At 52.3% G+C, this 11,936-nt stretch overlaps 1 protein-coding gene across 1 annotated transcript; it reads left to right on the top strand.

Moving 5' to 3' along the window:
• Positions 1–816: 816 nt before the first annotated feature.
• On the top strand, positions 817–11,692 carry REN (renin). The gene is made up of 10 exons (XM_033198053.1): positions 817–952; positions 4,338–4,488; positions 5,086–5,209; positions 5,845–5,963; positions 6,945–7,141; positions 9,170–9,178; positions 9,737–9,856; positions 10,193–10,334; positions 10,594–10,692; positions 11,333–11,692. Exons 1-10 carry the CDS (start codon positions 855–857, stop codon positions 11,492–11,494), a joined length of 1,221 nt encoding a protein of 406 aa, XP_033053944.1. The 5' UTR covers positions 817–854; the 3' UTR covers positions 11,495–11,692.
• The last annotated feature ends 244 nt before the right edge of the window (positions 11,693–11,936 follow it).

The raw sequence follows: 11,936 nt of genomic DNA, 5'->3' as shown, positions 1-11,936 counted from the left end.
TTTCTTTTTTGAGATGGAATTTCACTCTTATTGCCCAGGCCGGAGTGCAATGTCATGATCTCAGCTCACCGCAATCTCCACCTCCTGGGTTCAAGCAATTCTCTTGCCTCAGCCTCCCGAGTAGCTGAGATTACAGGCGTCCACCATCACACTCAGCTAATTTTTGTAGTTTAGTGGAGATGGGATTTCACCATGTTGGTCAGGCTGGTCTGGAACTCCTGACCTCAGGTGATCTACCCACTTCGGCCTCCCAAAGTGCTGGGACAGGTGTAAGCCACTGTGCCCAGTCCCTCCACTTTTATAATTAAACCAGCTGTTGCGTCTCCTGCCAAGAAACCAACCATGAAGATTCACCATGTTCTAGATGGGAAAACGGCTGTGGCCTGGGAGAGGCCAGTCAGGGACAAAGCCAAAGTTAATATAGAGGATGGAGCTCCTAGGGTATAGGGGTTGGGTCTGGGCTAGGGAGCTGGAAACCTAGGTTTTATGCTTGTCCCAGTTTTGACATTGGCCCTGAGCAGTGCTGTTTCTCATCAGCCTCTGCCTGCTCCAGGGGTCACAGGGCCAAGCCAGATAGAGGGTTGCTAGCGTCACTGGACACAAGATTGCTTTCCCACAGCTCCCCTTCCTCCAGCCCCTCTGCTCCACATCCGGAAACCTGGGTACCCTTCACCCACCTAGCTCTGTCCCACAGTGAGATTTATTGCTGGCTGCCCTGCCATCTGCCCCAGGGTAATAAATCAGGGCAGAGCAGAATTGCAATCACCCCAAGCATGGAGTGTATAAAAGGGGAAGGGCTAAGGGAGCCACAGAACCTCAGTGGATCTCAGAGAGAGCCCCAGACTGAGGGAAGGATGGACGGATGGAGAAGAATGTCTCGCTGGGGACTGCTGCTGCTGCTCTGGGGCTCCTGCACCTTCAGTCTCCCGACAGACACCACCACCTTTAAACGGTAATTGGTAACTCAGGCAGAGAAGGGGTGGGAGGGGCGCAGGGTTCCCACCTTCCCAACACCCTGACTTTTCCACGTGTGCTATCATTCAATCCTTACAATCAGCTGGACAGGGAGGTATGGACCTGTTCAGAGAGGTCAAGTGACTTGCCCAATAAATGACACTAGTAGTCAGGTATGGAAGCTGTGTCTTTCACTTCCTGCCCAGAGCACCACGCTAACTAAGCCCTGTAGAGAACTCAGAAGTATTAGGACATGCCCCTTGCCCTTGAGGAGCTCACAGCCTGAATATTAAGAAGTGTATGGGTGGTTGGGTGCTGTGGCTCCTGCCTGTAATCCCAGCCCTTTGGGAGGCTGAGACGGATCACTTGAGGTCAGGAGTTTGAGACCAGCCTGGCTAACATGGGGAAACCCCATCTCTACTAAAAATACAAAAATCTGACGGGCGTGGTGGCAGGCACTTGTAATTCCCAGCTACTTGGGAGGCTGAGGCAGGAGAATCGTTTGAGCCTGGGAGGCGGAGGTTGCTGAGCCAAGATCGTGCCACTGCACTCCAGCCTAAGTGACAGAGTGAGACTCCATCTCAAAAAAAAATGGGGGTGGGGGGGTGGGGCATGGGTACAGACTGAGCCACTGCACTCCAGCCTGGGTGATAGAGCCAGACCTTATCTAAAAGACTGAAGAAGGGGAAGACACAGCATTTGAGAGAAGACCTCACAGAGAAAGGGGTTTTCAGTCTGGGGACAGAAGATGTGACCAGCAGTCCTGAAGGTAGGAAGGCACATTTTAATCACGGTAATACTTGCTAAGCCTATAAAACGCTTAGGGCGTCACAGGATCTTTTCACATGTCTCATCTCAAGTCATGCCCCCAACAACTCAGCATTCCCACTTTGCAGATGAGGACACTGAGGCTCAGGGAGGTGATATGTAAGAGGCTAAGCCTCAACACACACTGGGCCTTTTGCTTCCAAAACTGCTTTCCCTTGCTCTGAGGCTTTCAGAGAGTAATTGCTGGGTTGTGAGCACTGGGTAAGAGAATGGGTGCTTCAAAGCAGCTGCACCCCAGGATAAAGGTAGAGGAAAGTAAAAACATCTTCCCCTGCTGTTATCCAAAAGAGAAAAAGAATGGAATTGGGCAAGGGGTGGAGAGGGAATCCAGCTTTTGAAACAGAATTATAGGAATTTTGCTACCTGTTATGTGCAGTGCATCATGTGAGGCACTTGGGACAGCTGAATGAATGAGCTGCTTCTCAAGGTGAACATGTACATATATACGCTCACAATTTACATGTATTGAGCAGTGGGCACATGGTTTCATCTGCATAGTGACTCTGAGGTAGGTACTACCATTAGGCCCATTTTTAGAGGGGTTAATGGAGACTTAGAAGAGGCCCAGAGGCCGGGCGTGGTGGCTCAAGCCTGTAATCCCAGCACTTTGGGAGGCCGAGATGGGCAGATCACGAGGTCAGGAGATCGAGACCATCCTGGCTAACACGGTGAAACCCCGTCTCTACTAAAAAATACAAAAAAACTAGCCGGGCGAGGTGGTGGGCGCCTGTAGTCCCAGCTACTCAGAAGGCTGAGGCAGGAGAATGGCGTAAACCCAGGAGGCGGAGCTTGCAGTGAGCTGAGATCCAGCCACTGCACTCCAGCCTGGGCGACAGAGCGAGACTCCGTCTCAAAAAAAAAAAAAAGAGGCCCAGAAAGGTTAGGTAGCTTTCTCAGAATCACACAGGTGGTAAGGGGATTCAGGCATGCCCCCTGCAACCACTGTCTTCACCACCATATGGCACCAGTTCCACATGCTGTACAGTGCAGGCTGTGAGACTCAAGGAAAAACAGAGCAGAGGCCCAAGGGAAGGTGAGGCCAGTGTGGGCTGGAGGCCTTGGGGCAAGCTTCTTGGAGGTGGGTGTACATGTTGGGGCTTGGAGGACTAAAGAACTGGGGGGAAAGGGAAGGGGAGAAGAAAAGGATTTTCTGAAAAGGAAATGGCAAAAAGTGAAAGTCCAAACCATAGGCTGCTGTGAGTAAATAGTGGGAAATGCAACCTCCTTGGGGTCAAACCTCTGACCCTCCATTTTCCCATCTGTAAAGTGGGAGTAATAAAATCATCCACCTTATGGAAGCAAATAAAATAATGATTGTGAAAATATTTTGGTAACAGTAAACTGTGATAGGAAGATAACAAATCATTTCTGTTACGATACCATGCTGATAGGCATAAAAGTTGCATTCATGTCCATGGGCAAAATGGGAGTCAGTAGAACGCATGGGACGCGGGAAGGATGTAGGAAGGAAAGGGTAGTGTAAGTATAGGAGGACTGGCCGCTAAGAAGAAAGTAGAAGAAAGAGGGAATCTCCCTGTGTATGGGAAAGTCTATTGCAGAGTCAACTTGGGCTTCCATCCTGGGACCTTCCAGTGAACAGCTAGAGACATCTTCCTCTGGACTTTGGCAAACAGCCTTTATGTCGGGACCCAGGGGGCCCTATATGGGAAATAAGGCCAGACACATGCTCTGAATCCCTGCTGCAAGGTTTCTGAGTCACCTTCGTCCCCGTGAGCCTTCATTTTTCTCATCTATAAAATGAATGACAGCTAGCTTGTTGGAGAGCTCTCAGTAGCAACTCAGGAGAGTCAGTTTCCCAGGTCTCTTTAATTCTGCCTCTCAAAGGTGATGGGAAAACATCTGGACAAGAAGCCAAGGAACTGGGACACATCTCTCCAAAGACGAGGTGCGCAGCGCTGTGAAGATGCTGGCTTCTCTCTATGCCCAACCCAGCTCAGGGGATCCTCTCCACCACAGCCCTGGTTGGGTGCCTGTCCGCTGGTGTCCTGGAGACCTCGCAGCTGCTGTGGGCATCTGCTGCCACCTAGCGGTCTTCCATGGCACTGTCTCCCCACCCGCCCCTAGCTTTGACAGGGGCACTCCCTGGCATTCGTCTCTTCAGAGGGAATGTCTGTGCCTGTTTCCCATCTGTCCTCCTGCCAGCTGGAGTTCCTTAAAGGCGGTCAGGATCGTTATCTTTCTAGCTCCAGTTTCCAGCACAGTGAGGCACAAAGTAGTTGTTCAGCAGGTGATTATGGAATAAATGGATGAACGGACCAATAAACAAATAGCCTTGTCTAATCAAAATTAGGCAACAGAAGGAAGTCACTTCAGGGTCATTTAATCCGCGGGCAGCTGACTCCTCTAAATTGACTCTTGACAAGAGGTAACTCTTATAAATGCTCCAGAGGCCTTCAGGGACAGAGGTGATTTCCAGGTGGCTGGGCTAACATTAAAGGTGGTTGTACTAAAAGCAGGGATTTGGCCTCAGGGACTCTACCGTTATGGTGGAGGTACAGCACTTTTCTATTTTTGCTTCCTCCACCATGGGCCAGGATCTTCCTCAAGAGGATGCCCTCAATCCGAGAAAGCCTGAAGGAACGAGGTGTGGACATGGCCAGACTTGGTCCCGAGTGGAGCCAGCCCATGAAGAGGCTGGCCCTTGGCAACACCACCTCCTCCGTGATCCTCACCAACTACATGGATGTGAGTGCCTGGCTCAGCCCCTCGCTCCCTCCCTGTCTCCTTTCCCCCATGGACCTAGGGCTTTCTTTGCCACAAGACTCACCCTTCCCATGCTGTGTTTGACGAAGGCGCTGAGGAACATGTGAGCACCCTAGAAAATTCCCATTTTCCGGTTGGAAAGCCTGAGCACAGAAGACAGGAAGGCACTCAGGGGCCATTCAGGGGCAGGGTTAGGTTTGGAACTCAGCCCAGGCCTTAAGCCAGGTGTCCTAGGTGGGTGGGAAGGGGTGTGTGACTCAGGTGGGGGTTTCTGTGACCGGGTCCAGCACAGTCTGATGGCTTGCTGCCCCAGTAGATTCTCAAGGGTCAAGTTCGCATCCTGCTTCATTCTCAATGTTTTGATTTCGCCATCTTGTCTTACTGAGATTCCCAGTTTCTGGGATGCCATGGGGCGATGCTAAGCCTTCGACCAGTTCCTGCAGGACAACAGAAACCCCGAGAGGCTACAGGACCTCACCTGGGCCAAATCTTACCCTGACAGCCAAGAGTGAAGCCAGACAAGACCCCAAGACCCAAGGTCCCCTGAGCCCCTCCAGCCCTCTCTTTTTACCCCCACAGACCCAGTACTATGGCGAGATTGGCATCGGCACCCCACCCCAGACTTTCAAAGTCGTCTTTGACACTGGTTCGTCCAACGTTTGGGTGCCCTCCTCCAAGTGCAGCCGTCTCTACACTGCCTGTGGTAAGACCTAAGACCCACAGTGCCTCTCCCCAGTCCCCCTGCCCTACTGTGCATGAGCAATCCTGCCCCACACCTAGCTCCCATCCCTCTTGCCACCAAGGGAGTGCCTTCCTCTCTGCCTCTGTACCCACTGACCCTGACACTTAGGGGAGAGAGGAAGATGTCTCCCATTTTTCTGATATAGCCACCAAGGTTTAAAAAAAAAAGAAAGAAAGCTCCAAGAACCCCTGACCACTCAGAAGGCCACTTCCCAGTCTTCCTGAGATTGAGACAGGACTGAATTCTCAAAGCCATCCCAGGCACTCGGAACTCTTCCATCCCTAGTCTTAATCAACAACCTCTTACTGGGCACTTACTCTGTGCCCAGCATCTTCTCTGGTGTTATCAGTGTTAGTGATTACTTTAAATTCCTTCATTTAGGACAAAATTATCGAGGTATGGGCACATTAGGGGGGCCCAAGAAATCCAGTCCTTGATTGATGAAGCACATATTCCAAGCCCCCGACCCTAGAGTCACTCGTCCTTGTACCTAAGCTAAGTCCTAAGCCACACCAGCCATACCCACAATGCACCCTGCCTCTGAGTCCCCCTGTCTGGGCCACTCTTGGACAAACCTGAGCCTCTGTCCCCGTCAGTGTATCACAAGCTCTTCGATGCTTCGGATTCCTCCAGCTACAAGCACAATGGAACAGAACTCACCCTCCGCTATTCAACAGGGACAGTCAGTGGCTTTCTGAGCCAGGACATCATCACCGTAAGTGGGGTTGCCCTAGGTCATCTGCTCCCAACCCCTTTTGTCCCCAGGCCTCTCCTGACCCTCCAGGGGCCATACCTGCGGGGAGGTGCACTGCAGCCCACTTGGAGCCTGGGGAGCTGAGGAACACCCTGCTCTGCCACATCTGGCTGTTGCTGCAAAGCAGCAGTACCTATGGGGGAGCAAGCTTGGGCCACGGGCTTAACTGTTGGGTGGTTTATGGATGTTTTTGCATCTGACTTGCACATAGGGCTTGTCGTGAGCCCCATGGCTGCAGTCAAGTAACTTGTCCAAGTTCACCAGCTCTGACTGGGCTACACCCTAGTCTGAAATCCAGGGTCAGGGTCAGGCTGAGTTTTAGGGTCAGGCATAGGTTTTAAGGTCACAGTTGAGGTTGACTCTGGGATTCAGGTCAAGTCCTGCTTTTCTTTTTATTTGGCCCATGTCTGACCCTTTCCTCATTCTGGAGTTTCTCAGGCCCTGCTCCATCAGAGTTAGGGGAGGGGCACACATGGGACCTGACAGAAAATCAGGGTGATTCCTGCCTCCCTCCCTTTTTCTGTGAACTCAGATATAAAAAAGGGAGAAGGGCAAGCTTGGCTGTGCTGAAGAAACCCTTCGCCGATGATAAGCGTGGGGGCCAAGACCTAGTCCTGCCGGGCACGAAAGCCGGGCCACTGGGGAGGGGGAGGAGCTCTTGGCAGCTTTTCTTTTGCTGCTTGGCAGGACCACCCCCTCAGCCTCTGCTGTCCAATCCCTGGTCAACTCCAGCTCTCTCTCGGCTCTGCGGCACAGACGTGTATTGGCATACACATTGGCATACACAGAGTGTGTGCGTGCAGAGTTGAGGAAACACTCTTACTCCAATTTCTGTACCCTGAAGCCGGTGTGCCCCTGGGATCCCTAGTGTGGAAGCCCAGACCAGACTCCAGCCAAGGAGTGGGCAGTGGGCTTGGTCTCCTCTGGTCCTTCCTCCCACAGGTGGGTGGAATCACAGTGACACAGATGTTTGGAGAGGTCACGGAGATGCCTGCCTTACCCTTCATGCTGGCCGAGTTTGATGGGGTTGTGGGCATGGGCTTCATTGAACAGGCCATTGGCAGGGTCACCCCTATCTTCGACAACATCCTCTCCCAAGGGGTGCTAAAAGAGGACGTCTTCTCTTTCTACTACAACAGGTGGGGACTGGGACTCCAGGGGCTGAGGTCGGGGGAGAGGAGGGGAGAAGAGCTGGGGAGTGGAAGGAGAGCCTGGGCCAGAATTGTTAAGCGTTTGTGATTAGGTGACAGTCAATTAATGTCTAGAACTGTACTAGCCAATATGGAAGGCACCATTGAAATTTAAATTAATTCAGTACAGTTAAGCATCAATTAAGCATTCAACTGGTGGCTCTTAGTTGCACTAGCCACATGTCAAATGTCTGGCAGCCGTGGTGGCTAGTAATTACGGTTTTGGACAGTGCAGATAGAGAACATTCTCAGCTTGGCAGGACGTTCTAATGGACAGTACCACTCTGGAGCAAGAGGAGATGCAAGGTGGGGGTGATGGGAAATAAGGGATTACCGTGACCTGGAGCCCTGCCTGTGAGGGCCATGGCTCCTCCCACACAGAGACAGCCAACTTCAGTCATCCATTAGATCCTTCATTTGTCTGCCCACTCATCAGTTCAGTAAATGCTATGTGCCAAGCACTGTGCGAGGCTCTGGGGGTGCAGCAGTGAACACAGTGAACAAGGCAGAACCTGTACTTCCCTACCCACATAGAGCTTACAGGCTAACAGGGAAGACAAGACATATTCCAATGTAATGAGTGTCACAGGCAGGCAGCGAGTGTGGTGCTGAAAACCATGGATGCTTTTCAATTCTAGGTTGAGCTTATATGCAGCTCAGCCAGCATTGGGGAAGCTGTTGTCAGCTCTTGAGCAGGGTTGGGCTCTACTCCAAACTGCTGGGCTCAGAAAGATGGCATGAGTTGGAGACAAGAGAGCTGGAGGCAAAAGGGGCCAGGTGCAGTGGCTCATGCCTATAATCCCAGCACTCTAGGAGGCCAAGGCAAGAGGATCGCTTGAGCCCAGGAGTTAAGGCTGCAGTGAGCAGTGATTGTGCCACTGCACTCCAGCTAAGGCAACAGAGTGAGATCCAGTCTCAGAAAAAGAAAAAAAAAAGTCAAAAGGGTAAGAACATGAGGCCAGTGGCAAAAAGAATAGAGGAGAGGATCAGAGTTCAGAGAAATCTCACAGTAAAACGGAGAGGAGTCTCTGGTGTGGTGATAGAAAGGGAGGCCTTGAGAAAAGACCAGTTGGTGGCTCTGCAGTCAGGGGTGGTCTTTAGAAGAGCCATTTTAGAGGAGGTAGGGGCAAGGCCAGATGGCAAGCAGTTAAGAGGTGGATGATGTGGGTGTCAGGAAGTGGAGGTCATAAGATGTAGGTTGCCCTGGGACATTCAACAGGGAAGGGAATTGGGGGTGGCGTGGGGGGTGAGATCCAGAAGCAGAAAAGGAAGGGTGGGTGTTTTTAAATGCTAGAGGATGCTCGAGTGATGCCTGTAGGTGGAGGAAGAAGCCAATAGGAAGAAAGAGATTAAAAATGTGGAAAGAATAGGAGCTAAATGGGGGCACCGGAGTTTGAAGGCCATGAAAGACATGAGGTTCCAGCAGACAGGAAGAAGCCAGGCTTTGCAGAGGAGAGGGCTGGCTTCTTCCTTTATCTTGGGATGGGAAGGAGGGAACATCCAGAGACATCCTGAAGTATTGAGAGAGAGGCAGTAGGGAATTTGTGCTAGCACATACACATACATTCCGAATTTATAAAAATGCAAGTAGTTTGCAGTTGCACAAAATAACATATGCACACCTACACACCCATGCACACATGTGCATGTGTGAATTCTACTATGAATTCTGGAAAAACACATCACACACACATGCACGCCCTGGAGATTAGGCCTACGGTAGTCCCTGAGCCAAGCGCAGTGTGAAGGAAAGGAAGGCGAGGGGAATCAGCTCCAGACGGGGCACCAGGAGCCTGGCTCCAGTCCCCCACTTGTTCACTCATGGACTGGGTAACTTCAGGCAAGTGACTTCGCCTCTTAGTGATTCCATTGCCTGAAGGGCAAAGAGAGTACATAACACCCACCCTGCCAAACAGCAGGGCTGATGAGGTTGGCGTGAAATGAAGCTTCCTTTCTGCTGTCTCTCTTTCTCTGCAGAGATTCCGAGTAAGGAGACAAAACCCCCACATGGCTGTGACCTTCCAGTACTCCCTGAGCACCTGACCCAGAATTACACATGCCACCGGCCCAAAACTCGCATCAGCAAGCCCAGCCTCCGCTAGATGCCGAAGTTCTCTGTCCCTCCTTCCTGCTCTCTCCATGCCCCCTGCCCACACCCAATAGCCTCCTCAGGGTCCCCTCCCCTACACCTGCTCAATCAGCAGCAACCCAAGAGTGAGGGGCATCCATTTGTGTCTTGTTCACATCCACTCATTGTTCTTATACCTGCTCCTTTTCTGTGACCTCTCTGGGGATGCTTTTTGGGGAACAGCTGGACTACCCTGGAACAACCTCTGGCTGGGCTCGGGGAGGGGAAGAAAGGCGGAGAAGCAGTATGTTCTGCATGCTTCCCAACGACAGCTCTGAACCTGGCTGTCTGTCCCATATTCCTGTGCCCTAGAGCCCTCTGTCCTGCCCGGCACACTTGTGCAACCTTCCCCGATTGCCTGAGTTGCTGGGTCCTGGAGGTTATGGATTTCCAAGAGCTTCTGATCTTTCCTTTAGGCATTCCCAGTCGCTGGGAGGACAGATTGTGCTGGGAGGCAGCGACCCCCAGCATTACGAAGGGAATTTCCACTATATCAACCTCATCAAGACTGGCGTCTGGCAGATTCAAATGAAGGGGTCAGAAATCCTCAACCCTCTCCGGGCTCCAAAAATTGCTGATGTCATTGAGGTTGGGGAGGGTGGGAAGGACAGCGTTACCATCCTTCCAAATGCAGCCACTTCTTAAGCACAGCCACCATTTGCTCTCTGCCTGCTCTGTCCAGGCTGGGAAACAGAGAAGGGCAGGGCCTGGGGAGAAGTGGTGGAGGGCGACAGTACCTTCCCTCCTCCATTCACTGCCTCAACCGGCCACCACCGTGGCCTCCACCCACCCACCCACACTCAGGAAGGACACGCAGCCTGGAGGTGCCCCATCAGCCTTCTGTCTGTCTGTCTGACTGTGGCCTCCCCCAGGGTGTCTGTGGGGTCATCCACCTTGCTCTGTGAAGACGGCTGCCTGGCATTGGTGGACACTGGTGCATCCTACATCTCGGGTTCTACCAGCTCCATAGAGAAGCTCATGGAGGCCTTGGGGGCCAAGAAGAGGCTGTTTGATGTAAGAAGCCAAAGAGGGAAGGTGCTGCGGGTGGGGGGAGCGCCACCTGGTATTGGCTCACAAATCCCCCAGGCAGATGAGGCCATCTCAGGCCTTCGCTTGTTCACCTCACACTCTCCACACGTGTGGCTGGTCACCCATGGAGCGGGGCACTGTGCCCAACCCTCTCCAGCAGAGAGGCCAGGCCACCAGCGCAGGACTCCTCATCTGCTGAGACGTCTTCCATACTCAAGGAGGCTTCCTTTGCCCCCCACCCCAGTATGTTGTGAAGTGTAACGAGGGCCCTACACTCCCTGACATCTCTTTCCACCTGGGAGGCAAAGAATACACGCTCACCAGCGCGGACTATGTATTTCAGGTGAGGTTCGAGTCGGCCCCCTCAATGGCAGGGAGGAAGGCTGGACAGAGACCCTCAAAGGGGGACAGATTACAATGCATAGATCATGTTAGAAATGTAGTTCTCTAACTTGGCTGTGCATGTCACCTGCAGAGCTTTGAAAAATCCTGGTACCTGGGCCACATCCCATACCTATTAAATTAGAACCTCTAGAAGTGGCACCTGGGGTTCAGTTTCCCTAGGTGATTCCAATGTGTGGCCATATTTGGGCATCACTGTGCCTGTTCCCTCATCTCCGTTTTCTCATCAAATACTCCCAATAATCCTATGCTCCTATATTCTTATCCTCTTTTCATAATCAGTAGTCTTAGAGAAGTTGAATAACTTGTCTAGGATCAGAAGCTAAGGCAAACTGTAATCTCCTGAAGGAAGCACGGTGCCTGATGCATTGTTTGCCTGGCATCTAGCACAGGGGCTAAACACAGGAGTGGTACAGTCCACAAGGGGCAAAATGGCCAAGATGTGAGGGAGGCCCAGTGTGGCTAGGGGAGAGATGGAGGTGAGAAGGGGAATGTTGCTGAAGACAGTTGCTGGGGTCAGGCAAGGTGAAAGGAGAATGGTCATGTGCTGGGTATGGAGAAATTCTCCCCCTTCCTGCCAGGAATCTTACAGTAGTAAAAAGCTGTGCACACTGGCCATCCATGCCATGGATATCCCGCCACCCACTGGACCCACCTGGGCCCTGGGCGCCACCTTCATCCGAAAGTTCTACACAGAGTTTGATCGGCGTAACAACCGCATTGGCTTCGCCTTGGCCCGCTGAGGCCCTCTGCTGCCCAGGCAGGCCCAGCCTTCAGCCCTGGCCCAGAGCAGGAACACTCTCTGAGATGCCCCTCTGCCTGGGCTTATGCCCTCACATGGAGACACTGGATGTGGAGCTCCTGCTGCATCCATGCCCTGACCCCTGCACCTGCCCTTCCCTGCTTTGAGGACAAACAGAATAAAGACTTCATGTTCACAGGCTGTCGCATCTGGGTTCACTAGGGTTTAGAACAGAGGGAGGGGCTGCATGATCATGTGTGGACAGGAATGTGACATGGACAAGCTATACATTCGCCTCACACACAGGTTCTTGCGTGCAGGGATGATGCCATCCATCGGCCATCAATAGGACTCAGGTGGAGCTGTTTACACAACCTCGGGTGGGAAGTCTGAAGAGAGCCGGAACCAAGCTCCCTCTAGTCCCTCAGGGACCAAGGCCAATG

Source organism: Trachypithecus francoisi, unplaced genomic scaffold, assembly GCF_009764315.1.
Source record: "Trachypithecus francoisi isolate TF-2019V2 unplaced genomic scaffold, Tfra_2.0 Lachesis_group5, whole genome shotgun sequence".
NCBI lineage: Eukaryota > Metazoa > Chordata > Mammalia > Primates > Cercopithecidae > Trachypithecus > Trachypithecus francoisi.
The sequence above is the reverse complement of the archived record's forward strand: the minus strand, read 5'-3'. Positions and strand labels throughout refer to the sequence as shown.

Excerpts from the sequence above, each read along its gene's own strand:
- REN (XM_033198053.1), top strand. The coding sequence starts at position 855 with ATGGACGGATGGAGAAGAATGTCTCGCTGGGGACTGCTGCTGCTGCTC. Across the intron at positions 4,489-5,085 it reads TCCTCACCAACTACATGGAT|ACCCAGTACTATGGCGAGAT; the intron begins GTGAGTGCCTGG and ends TTACCCCCACAG. Across the intron at positions 9,857-10,192 it reads TGGCAGATTCAAATGAAGGG|GGTGTCTGTGGGGTCATCCA; the intron begins GTCAGAAATCCT and ends GGCCTCCCCCAG.